This window comes from Ahaetulla prasina, chromosome 15 (assembly GCF_028640845.1).
Source record: "Ahaetulla prasina isolate Xishuangbanna chromosome 15, ASM2864084v1, whole genome shotgun sequence".
NCBI classification, from domain to species: domain Eukaryota; kingdom Metazoa; phylum Chordata; class Lepidosauria; order Squamata; family Colubridae; genus Ahaetulla; species Ahaetulla prasina.
The window spans coordinates 16,479,933-16,502,988 of NC_080553.1; the positions used below are offsets into that span (position 1 = coordinate 16,479,933).

General features: G+C 49.0%; 1 protein-coding gene across 1 annotated transcript in view; it reads right to left on the reverse strand.

The window, feature by feature from the left end:
• Nucleotides 1-23,056, reverse strand: part of DNAH10 (dynein axonemal heavy chain 10) — a 97,140-nt gene that overhangs the window by 13,323 nt on the left and 60,761 nt on the right. Inside the window, exons 53-68 of the mRNA XM_058158616.1 lie at nucleotides 22,616-22,819; nucleotides 21,407-21,487; nucleotides 20,658-20,855; nucleotides 19,290-19,451; nucleotides 16,727-16,901; nucleotides 15,574-15,755; nucleotides 14,278-14,414; nucleotides 13,126-13,343; nucleotides 11,237-11,458; nucleotides 10,109-10,256; nucleotides 9,621-9,900; nucleotides 8,861-9,090; nucleotides 7,959-8,232; nucleotides 6,757-6,861; nucleotides 5,890-6,044; nucleotides 621-775 (exon numbers count right to left, since the gene is read on the reverse strand). Coding sequence (XP_058014599.1) covers nucleotides 621-775; nucleotides 5,890-6,044; nucleotides 6,757-6,861; nucleotides 7,959-8,232; nucleotides 8,861-9,090; nucleotides 9,621-9,900; nucleotides 10,109-10,256; nucleotides 11,237-11,458; nucleotides 13,126-13,343; nucleotides 14,278-14,414; nucleotides 15,574-15,755; nucleotides 16,727-16,901; nucleotides 19,290-19,451; nucleotides 20,658-20,855; nucleotides 21,407-21,487; nucleotides 22,616-22,819 — 2,926 coding nt within the window. The remainder of the gene's footprint in view (nucleotides 1-620; nucleotides 776-5,889; nucleotides 6,045-6,756; nucleotides 6,862-7,958; nucleotides 8,233-8,860; nucleotides 9,091-9,620; nucleotides 9,901-10,108; nucleotides 10,257-11,236; nucleotides 11,459-13,125; nucleotides 13,344-14,277; nucleotides 14,415-15,573; nucleotides 15,756-16,726; nucleotides 16,902-19,289; nucleotides 19,452-20,657; nucleotides 20,856-21,406; nucleotides 21,488-22,615; nucleotides 22,820-23,056) is intronic.

The window sequence follows — 23,056 nt, forward strand, 5'->3', positions numbered from 1 at the left end:
TTGGAACGTCCCTGACTGACTGGCTTTATATGTGTATGACCTAGAATTGTTTTGGACTATGACTTTGCCTTTTCCCTAAAAGTAAAGGAATATCAAACCCCAGTTTGTCTGCAAGTGACTGTTATTGTATACAACCAGTCTCAGTCATATTTATGCGTAGGGTACTCTGCTCAACAGTCCACAATTTTCGTTGTGAACCCAGATTACCCTTAACCCTGGAGTCTGGGGAAGGCCCTGATGCGAGGCTCTGCATTGGAAGCAGAGAGCGAGAAAGAGCCAGGGCAGTTTCCTCTGGAGCAGGGGTCTCCAACCTTGGTCCCTTTAAGACTTGTGGACTTCAACTCCCAGAGTTCCTCAGCCAGCTTTGCTGGCTGAGGGACTCTGGGAGTTGAAGTCCACAAGTCTTAAAGGGACCAAGGTTGGAGACCCCTGCTCTGGAGGCAGGAAACAGCCTGTTCCCCAACTTCCGGTGGGATCAGAAGGCCCGAAACTCAGTTGGCTGGTGCGCTGGAACTTAGCCAGGGCAACGCTCGCGGGCCCACAGATATGGCTCGGCGTGCCCCTGTGGCACACGTGCCGTAGGTTCGCCGTCACGGGCCTAGGAGAAGAGGCAGACTTACTTCACACCCATTGTGAGGGTGACGTAGTCGGTCACAGCACGGTAGACCCGATCTACGCGAAAACATCGCAAGAGGAGCAGCTTCTGGAAGCTAGTGAGGGTGGTGTTATAGAGCAGGGGGAACGGAGTTTGTTCCAGAGCGTCGATATCGTACCACTGAGAAGAAAGGAAGGAAGGAAGGAAGGAAGGTCAAAGCAGGTATTCTACATTGCATTCTGCAGGGAGACAAATGACAAAGTTCATACGCTATGAGGGCTCCTTGGTGCCCTCTGAGCTGGCTTGTTTTCTTGTAGACGTTTCATGACCCAACTAGCTAGAAGGGAGTGGGGTTTGCAGAGAGGAGGAAAAAGACTGTGGGGTTCTTGGGGCCCTCTGAGCTTGATTGTTTTCTTGCAGATTGCACACCAGAACAACTAGACACAAGGAGAGTTTTTTCCCCGAACGCCATCACTCTGCTAAACAAATAATTCCCTCAAAAATGTCAAACTATTTACTAAATCTACACTACTATTAATCTTCTCATCGTTTTCATCACCAATCTCTTTCCACTTATGACTGCATGACTGTAACTTTTTGTTGCTATCACTAAGGGTTAAATTGCAACCTATGACCATCATTTGTGTTGTAAATGTTGTACCTTTGATGAAGGTTTTTTTTTTCTTTTTATGTACACTGAGAGCATATTCACCAAAACAAATTCCTTGTGTGTCCAATCACACTTGGCCAATAAATTCTATTCTATTCTATTCTATTCTATTCTATTCTATTCTATTCTATTCTATTCTATTCTATTCTATTCAGATGTTTCATGACCCAACTAGCTAACATCATCAGTGCTGAGTGGGGTTTGAGCTCTGTTTATATACAAGTGATTTGCCCTATAAAAACAGACCAACAATCAAGCAATAAACAATCCCTGAATATAGTTTTTTTATTATTTGAATTTATATCCTGCCCTTCTCCGAAGACTCAGGGCAGCTTACACTATGTTAGCAATAGTCTTCATCCTATTTGTATATTTATATACAAAGTCAACTTATTGCCCCCAACAATCTGGGTCCTCATTTTACCTACCTTATAAAGGATGGAAGGCTGAGTCAACCTTGGGCCTGGTGGGACTAGAACCTGCAGTAATTGCAGGCAGCTGTGTTAATAACAGACTGTCTTACCAGTCTGAGCCACAGAGGCCCTAAAGTTGCTGCCCACTCAGACAAACAATCAAATGGTAAACAATAGTCTAATCGAGGAACCATCAAGAAAATTCCCCCCAACTATATAAACAAGACAGCAAAACCCCACTCCCTTGTAGCACTGATGGCGTTACCTACTTGGGTCGTGAGACGTCTGCAAGGAAACCACCGAGCTCAGAGACCGCCGAGGGACGCCCCCCACACAGTTCAATCCTGAACTACAAATATTGGTTCATACACTACATTAAGCCATGGTACGACCATGGTATCCTGCTGCGCCGGTTGGGGGGATTGGGAGTGGGAGGCACCGTTTATCGGTGGTTCTCCTCCTATCTCTCCGACCGGTCGCAGACGGTGTTGACGGGGCAGAGGTCACCGCGCCTCACTTGTGGGGTGCCGCAGGGGTCGATTCTCTCGCCCCCTCTGTTCAACATCTATATGAAGCCGCTGGGTGAGATCATCAGTGGCTTCGGTGTGAGGTACCAGCTGTACGCTGATGACACCCAGCTGTACTTTTCCACACCGGGCCACCCCAATGAAGCCGTCGAAGTGCTGTCCCGGTGTCTGGAGGCCGTACGGGTCTGGATGGGGAGGAACAGGCTCAAGCTCAATCCTCCAAGACGGAGTGGCTGTGGATGCCGGCATCCCGCACAGCCAGCTGAGTCCGCGGCTGACTGTCGGGAGCGAGTCATTGGCCCCGATGGAGAGGGTGCGCATTTGGGCGTTCTCCTGGATGAACGGCTGTCTTTGAAGACCACTTGACGGCCGCCTCCAGGAGAGCTTTCCACCAGGTTCGCCTGGTGCGCCAATTGCGCCTTTCTAGACCGGGATGCCTTGTGCACAGTCACCACGCCTTGTGACGCCTCGCCTGACTACTGCAATGCTCTCTACATGGGGCTCCCTTGAGGGGCATCCGGAGGCTACAGTTAGTCCAGAATGCAGCGGCGCTGGTGATTGAGGGAGCCCTCGTGGCTCCCGAGTGACACCTATCCTGCGCCGGCTGCACTGGCTACCTGTGGCCTTCCGGTGCGCTTCAAGGTGTTGGTGAATGTCTTTAAAGCGCCCATGGCATAGGGCCGGGATACTTACGGGACCGCCTGCTGCAACCGAATACCTCTCACCGACCCGCGGCGCCTCACTTGTGGGTGCCGCAGGGCCGATTCTCTCGCCTCTGTTCAACATCTATATGAAGCCGCTGGGTGAGATCATCAGTGGCTTCGTGTGAGGTACCAGCTGTACGCTGATGACACCCAGCTGTACTTTTCCACACCGGCCACCCCAATGAAGCCGTCAAGTGCTGTCCCGGTGTCTGGAGGCCGACGGGTCTGGATGGGGAGGAACAGGCTCAAGCTCAATCCTCCAAGACGGAGTGGCTGTGGATGCCGGCATCCCGCACAGCCAGCTGAGTCCGCGGCTGACTGTCGGGAGCGAGTCATTGGCCCCGATGGAGAGGGTGCGCATTTGGGCGTTCTCCTGATGAACGGCTGTCTTTGAAGACCACTTGACGGCCGCCTCCAGGAGAGCTTTCCACCAGGTTCGCCTGGTGCGCCAATTGCGCCTTTCTAGACCGGGATGCCTTGTGCACAGTCACCACGCCTTGTGACGCCTCGCCTGACTACTGCAATGCTCTCACATGGGGCTCCCTTGAGGGGCATCCGAGGCTACAGTTAGTCCAGAATGCAGCGGCGCTGGTGATTGAGGGAGCCCTCGTGGCTCCCGAGTGACACCTATCCTGCGCCGGCTGCACTGGCTACCTGTGGCCTTCCGGTGCGCTTCAAGGTGTTGGTGAATGTCTTTAAAGCGCCCATGGCGTAGGGCCGGGATACTTACGGGACCGCCTGCTGCAACCGAGTACCTCTCACCGACCCGGCGCCTCACAGAGAGGGGCTCTCAGGGTGCCATCGGCGCGACAGTGTCGCCTGGCGACACCCAGGAAGGGCCTTCTCTGTGGGGCTCCCGCCTCTGGAACGAACTCCCCAGGACTTCGCCAACTTCCGGACCTCCGAACCTTTCGCCATGAGCTTAAAACCTATTTATTCATCTGCGCTGGACTGGGGTAGTGTTTTAAAGTGTTTTAATGGGTTTTAATGGGTTTTTAGTTCCAAATTTTAATTCTGGCCAATTTTAATAAGTTTTTTAATTGTATTTTTAATCTGTATTTATAGTATTGTATTTTTATTCGGCTGTGAACCGCCCTGAGTCCTTCGGGAGAAGGGCGGTATACAAATGTAAATAATAAATAATAAATATAAATAAATAAATAAGCCAAAATGAAACATGGAGATTTAAGACAGCTCAGTGTGGCATATTAGTCAACCCCCAAATTAATACTCGCTTCTCAGTGTAATGTGTAAACCACATCATTAGAGGGTCTCGGTGTTATATGCCCACCCTACTTTCCAAAGGCATTTGTCTCTTTGAGTCAACACAACCGTCTTGGGAAGCCCACCTCCCCTGGTTCAGCTCAAGAAGTTTCAAAGGTGTAAGGAGGAAGGTGCTCACAGCTTTCCAGTCGCTCAGTTTTTCTTCTAGGTCGTCTGGAAGACTGCCAAATATTTCTGGAAAGAGTTCGGCAACACGGATGATGTCCTCCCAGCCTTGATCGGCAAGCCAGAGACAGGGCTTCTTCCGGGCGCTCTTCTCCAAGGAAAGATTGCCTAGGAACAGAGGGAAGGTATCGGGACCAGACCATTCGTCCGCAGAATGAACGTGCTCCACACCAAACCGTTAATGCGTAAGTGTAGCATGGAAGTCTCAAAGGTGCTTTTTTCAAACTGGACTTTCTGGTTGTTGTGTTTTTTTCTTTTGAAGACAATTCACTTCTCATCCAAGAAGCTTCTTCAACTCTGAGCCACAAAACCTGGGTAAGCGTGGCTGGGTGGGTCATGTGACTGGATGGGGAGGAACAGGCTCAAGCTCAATCCTCCAAGACGGAGTGGCTGTGGATGCCGGCATCCCGGTACAGCCAGCTGAGTCCGCGGCTGACTGTCGGGAGCGAGTCATTGGCCCGATGGAGAGGGTGCGCATTTGGGCGTTCTCCTGGATGAACGGCTGTCTTTGAAGACCACTTGACGGCCGCCTCCAGGAGAGCTTTCCACCAGGTTCGCCTGGTGCGCCAATTGCGCCTTTCTAGACCGGGATGCCTTGTGCACAGTCACCACGCCTTGTGACGCCTCGCCTGGACTACTGCAATGCTCTCTACATGGGGCTCCCTTGAGGGGCATCCGGAGGCTACAGTTAGTCCAGAATGCAGCGGCGCTGGTGATTGAGGGAGCCCTCGTGGCTCCCGAGTGACACCTATCCTGCGCCGGCTGCACTGGCTACCTGTGGCCTTCCGGTGCGCTTCAAGGTGTTGGTGAATGTCTTTAAAGCGCCCATGGCATAGGGCCGGATACTTACGGGACCGCCTGCTGCAACCGAATACCTCTCACCGACCAGGCGCCTCACAGAGAGGGGCTCTCAGGGTGCCATCGGCGCGACAGTGTCGTCTGGCGACACCCAGGGGAAGGGCCTTCTCTGTGGGGGCTCCCGCCCTCTGGAACGAACTCCCCCCAGGACTTCGTCAACTTCCGGACCTCCGAACCTTTCGCCGCGAGCTTAAAACCTATTTATTCATCTGCGCTGGACTGGGGTAGTGTTTTAAAGTGTTTTAATGGGTTTTAATGGGTTTTTAGTTCCAAATTTTAATTCTGGCCAATTTTAATAAGTTTTTTAATTGTATTTTTAATCTGTATTTATAGTATTGTATTTTTATTCGGCTGTGAACCGCCCTGAGTCCTTCGGGAGAAGGGCGGTATACAAATGTAAATAATAAATAATAAATATAAATAAATAAATAAGCCAAAATGAAACATGGAGATTTAAGACAGCTCAGTGTGGCTTATTAGTCAACCCGCAAATTAATACTCGCCGCTTCTCAGTGTAATGTGTAAACCACATCATTAGAGGGTCTCGGTGTTATATGCCCACCCTACTTTCCAAAGGCATTTGTCTCTTTGAGTCAACACAACCGTCTTGGGAAGCCCACCTCCCCTGGTTCAGCTCAAGAAGTTTCAAAGGTGTAAGGAGGAAGGTGCTCACAGCTTTCCAGTCGCTCAGTTTTTCTTCTAGGTCGTCTGGAAGACTGCCAAATATTTCTGGAAAGAGTTCGGCAACACGGATGATGTCCTCCCAGCCTTGATCGGCAAGCCAGAGACAGGGCTTCTTCCGGGCGCTCTTCTCCAAGGAAAGATTGCCTAGGAACAGAGGGAAGGTATCGGGACTAGACCATTCGTCCGCAGAATGAACGTGCTCCACACCAAACCGTTAATGTGTAAGTGTAGCATGGAAGTCTCAAGGTGCTTTTTTTCAAACTGGACTTTCTGGTTGTTGGTTTTTTTTTCTTTTGAAGACACTTCACTTCTCATCCAAGAAGCTTCTTCAACTCTGAGCCACAAAACCTGGGTAAGCGTGGCTGGGTGGGTCATGTGACTGGATGGGAGTGAGTGATGTTGAGTTGGCCATGCCCATCCAAGTTTTGTGGCTCCTGGTGTTTTCTTTTCTGTGGGAAACGGGGTCCAAATGGCTCTTTGAGTGTGTAAGGTTGGAGATCCCTGGGCTAGAAGACCTCCAAGATCCCTTTGGGCTCTTGTTATTCTGTTAGATATCTAAGGGTTTTTCTTTTAAACAGGATCTATTTTAAGGATCTATGTTTTTTATACAGCAGCCAGGTCTTTTGCATTGGATTTTTTTTTTATTTTTTTTGGTCCTGCTGGGATTCTGTTCTTTCGTTTCTTTTAGGTCTACAGGATTCAACGCTGGGAGTATATAAATTGAAACGATAAATAAAGCCAGCAGTAGCCGCTTTGAAGGGTAATAAAACCGATAAGCTCAAACCACTGCATAAACAAAGGCACCAGCACCAGGCTCCGAGCTGAAAGGAGGAAGATGGAAAAAATACCCAGATACCTTTCAAAAAGAAATCCAGTTCTTCCTGAGGAACCCTGTGATCGGCCTGTTCGATCTTGATGGTCATGTTGAAGGAGAAAAGGAGTTTGTGCTTCTCAAACAGGCCTGGGAATGAAAGCGTCAAAGGCCTCCGTTAGTCGAAATAATTCTTTCCAAGACTAAAAGGTAAAGGTTCCCCTTGCACGTATGTGCTAGTCGTTCCCGACTCTAGGGGGCGGTGCTCATCTCCGTTTCAAAGCCGAAGAGCCAGCGCTGTCCGAAGACGTCTCCGTGGTCATGTGGCCGGCAGGATTCAATGCCAAAGGCACACGGAACGCTGTTCCCTTCCCACCAAAGGTGGTCCCTGTTTTTTCTACTTGCATTTTTATGTGCTTTCGAAACTGCTAGGTTGGCAGAAGCTGGGACAAGTCACGGGAGCTCACCCCGTTACGCGGCAGCACTAGGGATTCGAACCGCCGAGCTGCCAACCTTTCGATCGACAAGCTCAACATCAAAGTCTTTCCAAGACTACACTGGGTAAAAAGATGACCGAATGGGCAAACCCTCCCCCACTCCGTTCCAAAACTAGAAATGTCCCTTTGAGGAGGAAGCAGCACGATTGATTTCTCACTATGGATCTCACGTCTGAGCTTCCAGCTTGACCAAGAATGACCACCTGGATTTATTTATTTAGTGTATGGCAAATACCCGTATTTTTTGGATTATAAAACGCAGCGGAGTATAAGATGCACCAAGGTTTCGGAGAGGTAAACAAGAAAAAAAAATCGTTTTTGCCCTCCCCGGCCCCCAGAAGCACTCTGCAGGCCTCCCCAAAACTCTGTGCATCCCAAATTGCGAAAAACGGGACGCGCAGAGGATTTGGGAAGAGTGCTCCTGGGGGCCGGGGAGGGCAAAAACACGAGGGGGGGGTTGGGAGGCCAAAAATGGGGCCTGCAGAGGGTTTCAGAGGCCTGCAGAGTGCTCATGGGGGCTGGGGAGAGCAAAAACACCCCCGTTTTCGTGAAAAGGAAGCCTAGGTCAGAACGCTATCGAACTAAAGCTCTAAAATTGTCCTCTCAAGCTGCCAAGAATCAAGTTGACTATGGTGGCCTCAAGCCCCCACACCCCCCAGGTGAAACGCAACAGCTTTGACACAGGCACGTACCCCTCTCTCGAAACCTTGCACGTGGCCTCGGCCACCAAACAGGGGTGCCCCGACTCACCTGTGCAGCCGTAGTTGTAAATATTAAAGGTCAAGGTGTCCATGATGTTGCGCAACCTCTTGGCCAAGATGGTGTCGGGCATAGATTTCCGGAGCGAGAGACCAAAGACGTCCAAGAAGGCGGACAAGGAGTATTGGTACATGGTATTGACCAGGGCCATTTCGGACAGCACGAAAAACAAAATAGCCCCTCTCTTGGCCGCAGGGCGGTAGCCATCTCGCAGTTTGTCGATGTCGATGGCTGTTTTCTCAGCCAGCTTGAGTTTTTCAGAGACCTAGGTTGCACAAGGAAATGACTCCCTTTTAGAGGCAGGAGCTGCAGGATGGGATACTTAATGTACCAAGGAAGGTGGACACTTGATCCCTCCCAAAATAAGTTTTTTTTTTTAAAAAAACTTTCAATTTGGATCTTCGTTCTATGGTTGATGCTCCGTCCCGATAATTAACGTTCAACTCTAAATTTTCCTTTGTATTAATTGATTTTACTTTGACTGTAAACTTCCCTGGTCATTTGGGAGAAGGGCGGTATAGAAATCGAAACAATAATAATAATAATAATAAAGATCACAGATCTTTTCTGTAACCTCGAAGCAGCAGAAGCAAATATCCCCAAGTAAAGAAAACACATTTTAAACATTAAAAACATCCAGCAGCCAGTTAAAGCAGTGAGTATATGATTACAGAAACTCATGTACTCCATTGGAGAATGTGATTTATGACACACCCAGGGAGGGAGTGGGGGAAACAGGGTCATTGGGAGGGTGTAAATTATGTGGAGGCAGAGCTGACTCCGCTTGGGTAATTGCCGAAATGTTGCTCCTAATAAATAACTGGAATTTCTTTTGAAACTTGGCTCCAGGCTTGTGAATTAATGAGGGCATCCTTTGGAAACTTGTCACTGACCTCATTAGCTTTGGCCTTTGTCTCCTCCAGGGTGTGGACCAGATCCACGTTGTCCAACATGTTGCCCGTGGAGGTAGCCAGTTCACGGAGGAGGGAGTCTTCCAGGTCCTTCAGCAGGTTTTTGTTCTCACTGGTTTCCTGGATGAGATGTTCCCGTTGCTCTTCCAGCTCACGTCTTTCGAAGCCCACAATCACGCTCAGCAGCTGGTCTTCCAACCCTTTCAAGGTCACTGGGGAAAGAGGTGTTAAGGAGCTGAGGAAACAGGGAACCGACAGTTCCTGCAGTTTGAAATTTGGCGATGTCCATTACTGTAATGGAAGGGATCAAATTGGTGTTGCATCCATTCATTGCTGCCATGGTTGACTGTCTCTTTCAGAAGGAGGAGGAGGAGAGGAGGAGGAGAGAAAGAGAAAGAAGGAGAGGAGGAGCAGAAGAGGAGCAGGTGGAAGAGGAAGAAGAGAAAGAGAGGAAGAGAAAGGAGAGGAGGAAGAGAAACAGAGAGAGAGAGAAGGAGAGGAGAAAGCAGAGAGAAAGAGAAAGGAGAGGAGGAGCAGAAGAGGAGCAGGAGGAAGAGAAAGAGAGAAAGAAGGAGAGGAGGAACAGAAACAGAGAGAGAGAGAGAAAAGGAGAGGAGAAGGAGGAGAGAAAGAAGGAGAGGAGGAGCAGAAGAGGAGCAGGAGGAAGAGAAAGAAGAGAAAGAGAGGAAGGAGAGGAAGAGGAGAAGGTCAACCTGCTAGGGAGACCAAGAAACTAGCTCACCTGTGTAGTTGATGACCATGGCTTTGCCAAACACCGATGGTGAATATTTAGGATTAGCCAGCTTGGTGTTCAAGTACAGCCTGAAATTGGGGTCGTAGTCTACTTCCTTGTCCCCAAGAATAATAAATGTCCGGCCCTGGCCACTTTTGATGTTTTTATCCAAGACGTTATCAATGACCGGGTCAATGTATTCATCGACGTCGTGGAACAAGAAAGGGTTCCCGTATTTTATGGCCATTTCCAGTTGCTTAAGGAAATCCGGGTCGTTGAACGAAGCCATCTAAGAAGAGGAGGTTAGCATCTAAAGGTCAACCTGCCCAACGGTTGTCGTTGGATCTGCTGCGGTCACCCCTCTCGCTCCCAAGGCCCACCGTGACCTGACCTACGGGGGGGGGGGTCTCCTCATTAACCCATCGGGCAAAGTTTAACGAAATCTGAATTTCACCACCCCTTCTGCTCTGCCCAGTTCTTGGCCGGGAGGTTCTCACCCTGAGGTTATTTTTCTCTTCTTTCCTCTTGATCCAGTTTAAGGCTTGCTGCTGGGGGTCAATGCACAACGGGAACCGGCTGGCTCGGGTGGTCAAGATCCCGTTATGAACAGAGAGCTCGTCTGGGGGAAGACCTTGAGAGCCCCACCTGGAAGGAAAACAAAGGGGGTGGGGGGCAAAGAGAGATTTCAACATGGCAAAAGATACCACCACCCCTTTCCCCCCCCCCTTTCTTCCAGGGACTTCTGATGCAAAAGGCAGTTTGGTTTAGTGATTAAGGCCTAAGGCTAGAAAGCGGGAGACGGTGAGTTCTAGTTTTGCCTTAGCCATGAAGGTTGGCTTTTGGGATAATCACCAGGAAAAGATGAGTTCTAGTTCCACTTCAAGCATGAAAGCTGGCTGGGTGACTTTGGGCCAATCACCAGGAGACGGTGAATTCTAGTTCTGCCTTAGGCATGAAAGCTGGCTGGGTGACTTAGGGCCAATCACCAGGAGATGGTGAGTTCTAGTCCTGCCTCAGCCATGAAAACTGGCTGGGTGACTTAGGGCCAATCACCAGGAGACGACAGTGAGTTCTAATTTTGCCTCAGCCATGAAAGCTGGCTGGGTGACTTAGGGCCAATCACCAGGAGACGGTGAATTCGAGTTCTGCCTTAGGCATGAAAGCTGGCTGGGTGCTGTTGGGACTATCAGGAGGAGACAGTGAATTCTAGTTCTGCCTTAGCCATGAAAACTGGCTGGGTGACTTAGGGCCAATCACCAGGAGACAGTGAGTTCTAGTCCTGCCTCAGCCATGAAAACTGGCTGGGTGACTTAGGGCCAATCACCAGGAGACGACAGTGAGTTCTAGTCCTGCCTCAGCCATGAAAGCCGTCTGGGTGACGTGGAGCCAGTCCCTCTCTCTCAGCCCAATCCACCTCACAGGGTTGTTTTGTAGGCAAAACAGGAGTGGTGGTGGGGGGGGAAGTGTGTTGGATATGTTTGCTGCCTTGAGTAACTTGCAAAAGTAAAAGATAAAAAAAAAGCGATGCATGCCAATAAATAAAACAAACCCCTGACTGAAAAACTTCAGAAGTTGTGCAGAAGTTTCCAAAAAAAATAAAATAAAAAAAAATGACCAGGACATACCGACTTATCTCAACTTCGTCAGTCAGGAGGTTTTCCAAGCGGAAAGGTTGGCTGAGCGGGATATCCCGGGACAGGATGTCCGCCTGCCAGACGTCCTTGATCATCTCGTCCCTGAATTCCCAGGTGAAGGCTCCTTCGTAGCTCAGGAAGGCAGCGCACAGCAGGCAATCTCCCAGGAGCTTCACTTGCTTCTTCTTGAGTTCCTCCAAGTCATTGAGCCACCTGGTGGAAACCAAAAGTAAGCCCAGACACCATCGGTGGCGGGCCCGTTGGTTAGGAGACGGATCTCAGAAAGGGTTTGTTGTGACTCAGGCTCCCGAGCCGGTCCTTACAGAGGAAGATGACTCTTGACAGTGATGGGGAGGAGCTGACGAGGCCTCCCTCTCCAGGACCCTCCTTTCTGGCAATGCCTCAGGTTCCAGCTGAAGGCCAGGAGGGAGGCATGGCGGAGCACCCTCTAATAGGGAGTGACGAAGATCAATCGTGGATTGATCCCAGGGAGCGTCGGAGGGAGAGGCGCAGCAAAGGAAGAGGTGTGGAAGGGCCAGAGATTGCCGAGTCACTGAGCCACGCCCCACAGGGGATAAAAATGGGTGGGGTTGCTCTGCAGGCTCTGTGACGGACAAAAACTGCAGATCATGAGCTTCGAATGAGACAGTTTTCGGATTTAAGGCTTGAACTTCTGACTATTCTTGGGACTCTTGGTTGCCCCAGCAACAGACTGCAGCTACGCTGACTCCTGGAGGTGATAAGAAACTTGGCAGGCATTTGGAGAGCAGCTGCCAGAACTTTTATTGGCCAAAGGAAATTAGGTCGGCTTGTAAGAATAAATTACTGGCAGACGTCCTTGCTCGTGTGTTTTTCCTAGGTGAGGTGGGGGGACAGAACAGGGTTGAACTGAAAGTTGGGAGGTTCTTCTATGGCCACCCAGGGAAGAAGGGTGGAAGTAGGAAGGTAGTAGGAAGATCGCCCACGAGTGGACAAAGGAATCTACTGCTTGTAGAACAGAGGAATGGCCAGAATGAGGCTAGCCTCCAAGGTTGACTTAAAAGTCACCTTTTGAAGGTTGAAGTCAGGGGTGCTTTTTCAGCAAGTTCTGACAGGTTCCGGCGAACCGGTAGCGGAAATTTTGAGCAGTTCGGAGAACCGGCAAATATACCACCTCTGGCTGGCCCCAGAGATGGGGTGAGAATTTAGATTTTGCAATATCCTTCCCCTGGAGTGGGAGGGAATGGGGATTTTGTAGTATCCTTTCCCTGGAGTGGGGTGGGAATGGAGATTTTGCAACACCCTTACTCCAGGAGTAGGGAGGGAATGGGGATTTTGCAGTATCCTTCCCCTGCCACGCCCACCAAGCCACACCACGCCCGCAGAACCGGTAGTAAATTTTTTGGAATTCCACCACTGGTTGAATTCCTGCTTGGACACCCCTGAAGCTAAAACCTTTATCTCCCCCTCTTCAACTCCATAGAAGAAGGTAAAGGTTCCCCTCGCACATACGTGCTAGTCGTTCCCGACTCTAGGGGGCGGTGCTCATCTCCGTTTCAAAGCCCGAGAGCCAGCGCTGTCCGAAGACGTCTCCGTGGTCATGTGGCCGGCATGACTCAACGCCAAAGGCCCACGGAACGCTATTCCCTTCCCACCAAAGGTGGTCCCTGTTTTTTCTACTTGCGTTTTTTACCTGCTTTCGAACTGCTAGGTTGGCAGAAGCTGGGACAAGTCACGGGAGCTCACCCCGTTACGCGGCAGCACTAGGGATTCGAACCGCTGAACTGCCAACCTTTCTATCGACGAGCTCAGCGGCTTAGCCACTGAGCCACCACACCAACTCCCTAGATCCCTCCACTTCCCCTCCATAACTCGAGCCTGGTCAATGGGGCATCCCTTGCCTGATATTTTCCGATCCCAAGCCGGAGATCAGCTTATCCGCGGCAATCAACCGGCGTTCCATGAGCTCGGCTTCTTCCTGCAGCTGCTGCTTCTCCCGGATGGCTGCCTCGTACTTATCTCCCAGGGCTTTCAGCTCGTTCTGGATGGCCGCCAGCTCCGCCTGGATCTTCTCCAGTTCCCGTTTGCTCAAGAAGAAATTCCGTTCCAGTCTGGCCACCTGCGAAGGGGAGAAGAAGGAGAAAGCTCAGCAGAGGCCAAGACTGGAGGCCTTCAAGACATGAAGCGCTTGTAGAAACCGGCGGAAGGTGGCGCACACCTGGGTTGCATCACAACCAACTGTAACAGCATTGCCAAAAAGGCTCTTAAGAGTTGTTAACCTAATCTTGCGTAGCTTCTTCTCCGGTAACATTGTACTGCTAACTAGAGCATACAAAACATTTGCTAGACCAATTCTCGAATACAGCACATCTGTCTAGAACCCGCACTGCATATTGGACATAAATACAATTGAGCGAGTCCAGAGATATTTCACAAGAAGAGTCCTCCATTCCTCTACCTGCAATAAAATACCTTATGCCACCAGACTTGAAATTGGCTTAGACAACTTAGAACTACGCCGACTTCGGTCTGACCTAAGCATAGCACATAAAATTATCTGCTACAATGTCCTACCTGTCAATGACTACTTCAGCTTCAACCGCAACAATACAGGAGCACCCAATAGATACAAACTCAAGGTAAACGGCTCCAAACTCGATTGCAGAAAATATGACTTCAGCAACAGAGTGGTCAATGCCTGGAATGCACGACCCGACTCTGTGGTTTCTTCCCCAAACCCCCAAAACTTTAAGCTTAAACTATCTACTGTTGACCTCACACCATTCCTAAGAGGTCTGTAAGGGGCGTGCATAAGAGCACCAGCGTGCCTACCGTCCCTGTCCTAATGTTCCCTTTAATTGTATTCATTTTATGTATTCATAATCATGTTTATACTTATATCTGTTATCTAATACATGCTTGCCTAAATACATACATACATACTACATTAATGAAAAAAAAATAAACAACCCAGATGAAGCCTCCAGTCACTGTTTTCAGAGAAGAACCAGCTGGATCCTTCTCCTTCTCTCCATCTTCTCTTTCTATCCTACCTTTTCTCTCTTGGGTTTGACGTCTTTGGCCACATCACAGTAACTCATGACGGCGTCTACAAACTTCAGCATCCCCAAGCCAGCCCGGCTGACCACTTCCATTTCTTCAAAAGTTGTGTTCAAAGTCTTCAGCAACCCTTTCCGGAGGGAAGTATCTCTCGTTAGTGTCCTGGCCGCCTATGGGTAGTCCTCCTCGGCATACAACTGTTCGTTTAGTGACCATTCAAAATTACAACGGCGCTGGAAATAGTTGGACTTGGGAGAAGTAGGGCAGGAAGAGCCTTGATGCTTTTGAACTTTGGGTAATGCTCATGAGAAGACCGTGGACAGCCAAGGAAACAAACAAATGGATCATCCCAAAAAAGTCAACCCAGGGTTGTCTCTCAAGGAACAAACGACCAGGTTGAAATTCTCCTACTATGGGCATAAGATGAGGAGACCTAGCTCTTTGAAGAAGGTTCTAAAGTTGGGAAAGGTGGAAGGAAGAAAAGGGGATGGTCAGCAGCAAGATGGATGGACTCAGAGTGGTGATGGTGAAGCATTGGAAGACTTGAAGGTTAGGACCGATTGTCATGGAGAACTTCTATGTGGTTGCTAGGGATTGACAGCAGCTTGGTGGCACAACATCCATCCATCCATCCATCCATCCACCAACCCACTCATCAATCCATCATCCACCCACTCATCCATCCATCCATCATCCATCCATCCATCCATCCATCCATCCACCCACCCATCAACTCATCCATCCATCCATCATCCATCCATCATCCAAACATTCATCCATCCATCCATCCACCCACCCACCCACCCACCAACTCATCCATCCATCATCCATCCATCCACCCACCCACCCACCCATCCACCCACCAACCCACTCATCCATCCATCCATCATCCATCCATCCATCCATCCATCCACCCATCCACCCACCAACCCAATCATCCATCTATCATCCACCCACTCATCCAACCATTCATCATCCATCCATCCATTCACCCACCAACCCACTCATCCATCCATCCATCATCCAACCATCCATCCACCCATCCATCCATCCACCCACCAACCCACTCATCCATCCATCCATCATCCAACCATCCATCCATCCATCCACCCACCAACCCACTCATCCATCCATCATCCATCCATCCACCCACCAACCCACTCATCCATCCATCATCCACCCACTCATCATCCATCCATCCATCCATCCATCATCCTTCCACCCACCCATCCGTCAAATCCAAGGACATTGGGCTCCATTCCAAGGAGGTGTAACCTGAGGCTATTTACCTCGGACGGATTTCACTTGGGTCTGTGTGATCGAATCAAAGTCGATCTCCATGAGGGAACGCAAGAAGTTGGCCTCTGACATCATCCCTTTGGCCGTCTTCCAGTTGAGCTCCTTGTAGCCGCGCATGATGAGGATACATTCGCAGACCGTCTGGACCTGCTTGGGGGGCTTTGCGAAGGACCTAAAGGGTGGGGGGGGAGATAGATACGGAGAGTCCAAAGAAAACCCCGTATTGTCTCAAAAACCCATCCGTTTTTTGAGTTGCGTCGCCTTGGCATTCAAAGCTGGAGAACACCAGCTTTGACAGTTAGAACAATTAATCAGTGGAACAACTTGCCTGCGGAAGTTGTGAATGTTCCAATACTGGAAATTTTTAAGAAAATGTTGGACAATCAGTGGTCTGAAATGGTGTAGGGTTTCCTGCCTGGGCAGGGGGTTGGACTAGAAGATCTCCAAGGTCCCTTCCAACTCTGTTATTATTATTATTATTACCACCTAGATCAGGGGTCGGCAATCTTAAGCACTCAAAGAGCCATTTGGACCCGTTTCCCACAGAAAACAAAACACCGGGAGCCACAAAACCCTTCCAGTGCCTGACTTTCTTGAGCGGCCACAAAACTAGCATATTTAGTTGAATGAAACGTTCTGTTTTCTTCTGAAACTTTTTTCTTTTCTTGGATTTCTCCATGGTTGGCTTAACGGCAGTTGAAAAGCTCAGTAAGTTGTGTGCCAGCGGGTGTCGCACATTGGCGGTTGTAATACATATTTTGAGCGACTCCGTGGTCATGTGGCCGGCATGACTCAACGCCAAAGGCGCACGGAACGCTGTTCCCTTCCCACCAAAGGTGGTCCCTATTTTTTCTACTTGCATTTGTTACCTGCTTTCGAACTGCTCGGTTGGCAGAAGCTGGGACAAGTCACGGGAGCTCACCCTGTGACGCGGCGCTAGGGACTCGAACCGCTGAACTCCTGACCTTTCGATCGACAAGCTCAGCCAAAATTGGGACTCGAACCGCTGAACTCCTGACCTTTCGATCGACAAGCTCAGCCAAAATTGGGACTCGGAACAGCACAGATTTTTTTTTTTTGTAGGCGAGACCTGATCATCCTCAGGGGCGCCGCAACCTTGACAGTTCTGTGCGCCTGACCCACCTGATCTCCGTCACATCGGACTTATCCAGCTTCTGCAGCTCCAGCTTGGCAGCCTCTAAGATAGGCATGGCTTCCGCTAGGGCCGTCTCGGCTTCCCGCTTCTCCACCGCGATGACTTTGTTCTGCTCTTCGATTTCCATGGCTTTCTCGACGGCCAGTTTTTTCTTCTCCTCGGCTACGGAGAGCAAACCGATGACAAAAATGAGCCCCTGGCAAAGAGACTGGTTTAATTCCTAGGATGCCGGTTAACAACAACCACAAAAATTGTTTTGTTTTGTTTTTTTAAAAAAAGTTTTCTATTTTATACACATGAAAGACCAAAGACAAGACATACAACGTTAACATATACGTGTCACTATTTATCAGCTATTTCAAGGCAGTCCTGGACAAACTTACAAAAGAAATTCAGGAGAAAGAAGAAAGCAGATTACTATAAGATTTGGCGCAAATGGTATGAATGGTTAGAAAATAGGCAAGATAAGAAAACTGAAAGAAAAAAGAAGTACCTACAATAGAAGAATGGATATTGAAAGTTGCCAATTTGGCTGAGATGGCAAAAATCTCAGCCTTTTTGAAAGACAATACGCAAGAAAGATACTTAAAGAAATGGAAAAAATGGATTGACTATATTCAAAGTAGATATCAGACTAAGAGTTATCAGACTGCCTTTGAATGATTAGGATGTATTGTTTTTGATTGTTTTTGGGGGAAGTTAGGAACTGATGAGAATTGTAGGAGTATAATTGAGTTGGGAAGGAAATTATTTTAGCATATGTTTGTTTTATTTTTAACTATACCTTGCGTTTGTTCCGGGAAGTCGTGGGGGGGGAGGGGGGTTTGTGAAGGGAGGGAGGGGGGAAGGATGGGGAAAAAATTTTTTGTAAAACTTTCTCAATTAAAAAAAAAGAAAGAAAACCGAACAGGAAAGTAAAATGTAGATGAAATAAAGAACAATCGATGAATAAGAGTAAAATATGTATAAATAATAGGAATGGACTGCCTTGAAAAAAATTGTTTTTAGGAACGGGAGCGAAGGCAGCAAGGGATTTTAAATTTTAAATTTTATTGGGTATTTTATATGGTCAATTGGACGGTTTTAATTTCGGCCTTTATTGAATAAGTTTTTTAATTGTTATTTTAGTGTGCATATTAATTGTTTTAATGTAGGCTGTACACCGCCCTGAGTCCTTCGGGAGAAGGGCGGTATAAAAGTTTAATTAAATAAATAAATAAATAAAAAATGTGACCGACCTGTGTGAGTAACTCTGGGGCTGATGGTTGGTGTAAATGGGTATAACTCCGGCGTTGGTAACGTGGGGGGTCTTTGGTGCTGTCTGAGCTCGTTCGTTTTGTCGCAGACGTTTCATGACCCAGCTAGGGAACATGATCAATGCTCGAAGGGAGTGGGGTTTCCTCCCTGTTTATATAAATGAAAGCCCCACTCCCTTCTAGCACTGATGAGGTCACCTAGTTGGGTCATGAAAACATCTGCGAGGAAACTGCCAGGCTCAGAGGACCCCACAGTTCAATCCTGAGCTCTTTTCTGTCGGGAACGCATTTTCCCCAAAGCTACTGGAAATCCCCCCATAGCCCATTTTTGACTGCCCTCTCAAAGAAAACTGTTTTGGTCCACTAGCAGCCTGCAAAGCTGGCAGCGGAGTTGGACAGTATGAGGAGGCTGAGGAGGAACATGGGCCAGTCCTGGAGTCAGGGAAAGGCCGTGGATAGCTCAGGCTGTAAGGAGCCTGTTATTAGAACACAGCAGCCTGCAATTACTGCAGGTTCAAGCCCGGCCCAAGGTTGACTCAGCCTTCCATCCTTTATAAGGTAGGTAAAATGAGGACCCAGATTGTTGGGGGGGCAATAAGTTGACTTTGTAAATATACAATTAGAATGAGACTATTGCCTTATACACTGTAAGCCGCCCTGAGTCTTCGGAAAAGGGCGGGATATAAATGTAAATAAAAAAAAAAAAAAAAGGCCTGGACGAGGGCTCTGCGTTGGAGGCAGAGATGGGGCCAGAGCCATCTGGGAGCGATGCGCAGACTCCAGACTCCAGAGGCGGACAGCAGAGAGGCAGAGGAACAGGAGGAGCCTGTTCCTAGTGCGCGTATGCGAAGAGCTGCCAGAAGGCAAGAGCAGCTCAAGCAAAAGGGACGACTCAGGGGTAAGGCCAGGAGAAGATTGGCCGCTCCCATACGGTTTAAAAGAGAAACAAAGGCACTTGGGCCTTTTGCAGGAAAGCAAAGTTGCTAACTCTGTTTCCAGTCGGCATCTCTTGTTTGTTTCTGAACTCTGTGGGGCTTTGGCAAGTAAGGCCTTTGGCAGGGTGTCAAAGAAGAAAAAGCTTGGTGATTATCCCAAAGAACTTCTTCCAAAGGACTTGTTTTGCAACTAATTGGGACTCATCTGGGAATGAACGTAATTCTCAGCTGTTACAATAAAATAGGGGGTTTTTTTTGAGACTAATTGTGTATTGTAATGACTCGGTAAGCCTAGGTCACAACAAAAACAACCGTTTAGTAAAATCCACAGCTGGGCAAGGCAGGGCGGGAAAACTTGCCGATGGCCGTATTGGTGGCGATCTCTTGAAGGAGAGCTTCGCAGGCGGCTGATTTCTCCGCCAGCACAATCTTCTGCTCGGCCAGCTTCCGGTTGAGCTCATCCAGTTGAATGGTGGCTTCTTTCAGTTTATCCAAGCCGCCATCCAGACGCTTGCACTGAGCTGGGAAAGAACAAGAGAAGCTGGTCGGGGCTGTCTTAACGCATGGGCCCGATGGGTACTTGCCCGTAGGCCCCGCGAGCATAGGGGCCCCATACTAATCTGTGTATATTAACCCTACAATGCACCTTATTTCATATGAATACGGCAACTGTATGGCTTACTGAGTATTATTGTGTTTTTCAAACCTCGGGTATTGTTCAAATGTTTATCATGTTGATTAGTTGTTGCTGCACGGCATGTTTTTAATGTTTCAACACCGATTTTGGAAGTGAGCCACAGTTGCGCAGTGGCTAGAGCAGGGCTGAAATTCAAAAATTTTCCCTACCGGTTCTATGGACGTGGCTTGATGGGCGTGGCAGGGGAAGGATACTGCAAAATCCCCATTCCCACCCCACTCCAGAGGAAGGTTACTGCAAAATAATTAGTCTGTTGAGCCAGCCAGAGGTGGTATTTGCCGGTTCTCTGAACTACTCAAAATTTCCGCTACCGGTTCGCCAGAACCTGACAGAACCTGCTGGATTTCACCCCTGGGTGAAATTTTACCCCTGGGTGACATGCGCCGGCGAACCAATAGTAAACCGGTTCAGATTTCACCACTGTACCCAACTACGGGCCAACGTTTTCCCAACTTCACTCAATTAACCGATTCGGGGGATGTTGTGACTCTAGCCCCCAAACCTGGCCCCATGCCTGAAAGTGACTCCGAGAGTGAGGGGGAAGGGCGGTAAGGCTTACCTTGGGAGCACTGATGCCTTTGGCCCGGCTCCAGGAGCCAGAACCAGGCCAGTCGGAGGATGTAATGAGGCCGTCATCCCCTGATTCCTCCCTTCCCCAGGCTACGCCTTCAGACCCAGCTGATAATAATAATAATCAAGCTTGGCTTGACCCGCGCTTCAGAAGATTAGAGAGGCGGCGTCATCAAAAGGAAGGGTGGGGCAGGAGCCCCACCCCACAGGATATATAAGGAGCTTTGGGACTGCTCTCACTCCACGGGAAGCAAAAGTTTAGCTGAACTGTTTCAAAAAGAGCTGAAAGTCTTGCTACGTGAGTCATTTGTTTGAACTTTGGCAGGCAGCTGCGATTTCTCTGCCAGGACTGATAAGAGCCATGAATCCACTGGCTGAAGGTCAGCTCGTTGCTCCGAAGTGGGGAAGGAGAAGAATAGGGGATTTACGAAGGTGGCCCCTTTGAAGCCGCTCTCCTTACCCAGAATGAAATGGTTCTTGTCCTCCAGCAGCTTGGTGTAGGTGTTGATGAAATCCAGGTAGTTCTTGGGTGTGACGTAATTGCTCCTCCTGAGCTTCTGCAGGAACTTCTTGCTGTAGACGCCGACCGAACCGTGGACCATGACGATGTGCGCGATCAGCTCCTCGGTGTGCTCCGAGGGGATCAGCGGATTGTTCCCTAGAACAAAGTAACGGGGGTAATAATATGGAAAAATGAAATGTAACAATTGCGTGTAATAATATTAGGTTTATCTTCCGCCGCGAGCTTAAAACACATCTATTTATCTGTGCAGGACTGGACTAGAATTTTAATTTTAAATTTAATTTTAATGGGGTTTTATCATTTTAATTGTAATTTTAAATTTTGGCCTATTTAAATAATTTTTAATTTAGTGCTTTATCTTGTATTATATTTGTATTTTTATCGGGCTGTAAACCGCCCTGAGTCCTTCGGGAGATAGGGCGGTATAAAAATTTGATTAAATAAATAATAAATAAATTGAAATGTATCACACCATTCATGCATTGATATGTATAAACAACATTAAAAAAACACACACCTTGGATATAAAATAAATAAATAAATAAAAGTTGACACGGTTGAGAAATTCTTGTTGTAGGAAGGGGAACAACAGCTGGGAAGAACATCTGTCTCTGCCTTAAAGCACATCCACTGGATGTGTGTGTGTGTGTTGTGTGTGTTTAAAACAGTTCAAAGCTCTTTCTTACCCAAAAAGAACTTTGCAACGGCATACAGAGCTTGAGGAGGCCAAGGCAGGAACCAATCAATGCCAGTGTTGTTGACGAGGCCTTTAAAGGGAAGGATGACAAGTCAACTCAAGGCACCAAAAAAACCTGATCAAGGTAGAAGTTTCTCTGAGGGGGGGTCCTCGGTGCTCTCTGAGCTTGGTTGTTCCCTTGCCAGCACTGATGGTGTTATCTAGTTGGGTCATGAAACAACCAAGCTCAGAGTCCTTCTCTTCCTCTTCCTCCTCCCCCCCACCACACCCTCCATATATCTCGCTCCCTTTTAGCAGTGATCACGTTCCCTAGTTGGGTCATGAGACGTCTGTAAGAAAACCACCAAGCTCAGAGAGCACCAAGGACCCAACAGCCCTCCTCTCCCACTCCCTTCTAGCACTGATGGTGTTACCTAGTTGGGTCACGAAACGTCTGCAAGAAAACCACCAGGCTCAGAGAACACCAAGGTCCCCACATTTCAACCCTGAGCTACGAAAATTCTCCTTTATTGAGAATCTTCTCTCCCTGCTGCCTTACAGGCCATCTTGTTGCGACCCAGACCCGAGCAAGGTAGCGACCAACGCAGTCCTTAATGAAAATAAACTTGATTCAAGCAGCTGAGAACTGACCCATTCCCAGCGTCGTGAAACTCAAAAAAGAAAGCAAAGGCTTCTCACACAAAACAGTCTGTCCTTATTTCCAACCTGGTCCAATTTAGATCATTGCCAAAGTCCTTTGCAGATAAGCGTCTCGAGCAGAGAATGGAGAGCTGCCAAGGTCTTCTCGGAGAGACATCCAGAGCAGAGAATGGGACGAGCGCAGCTTCAAGGCAAACTGAGACACCGATGCCGGTCTCCTTTTAAACCTTATGGGGGGGGCCAATTATCTCTTGGCCTTACCCCCGAGGTGACCTCTCTGCTTGAGCTGCTCCTGCCTCTTGGCAGCTCTTCTCATTCGGGCATTAGGGACAGGCTCTCCCAGTTCCTCCTCCTCCTCACTACTCTCAGCCTCTGGAGGCTCTGGAGTCCGCACCCCATTTCTCGATGGCCCTGGCCTCGCCTCTGCCTCATCACTGTCCGATTCCGCCACCAGCACCGTAGGCTGCCGACGGACTACAACACATCTGCTCTTTTGCACCTCAGTGGTCTGCAGGTGCATTTCGATACTGTTGGGAAGAACTGCCCTTTGGAGGGTTACCTGGGAAATTTCGGCAGCGAGTCCTCAAGGTCTCCCCCACGGGGGACATCCCGAGGACAATGTGGAGGTTGTTGGCGCTCTTGTTCACAAAGTACTGCCAGACGCTCTCTTTGGCGGGGGCGATGCCCGTTTTCATGGCTTCCTGGGTAATCTGACTCAAGATGTTGTCCCGCTCGTCGTCTGCGAACAAGGCCGGGACGATGCCTGCGGAACACCAGGGGAACAAGAAGGGAAGATGAGTTGACGGAAGCAGGGAGGATGCCACAGCCGGAATGACGGTGACCCTTGAAAAAGAGGAAAGACGGTGGCTGCGTGGTCTCCTGCTGCTAATTCAAGGGAGTAAGTTATTGTTAAAGGACGCGGTGACTCAGGGGCTAGGATGTTGAGCTTGTCGATCGAAAGGTCGACAGCTCAGTGGTTCGAATCCCTAGTGCTGCCGTG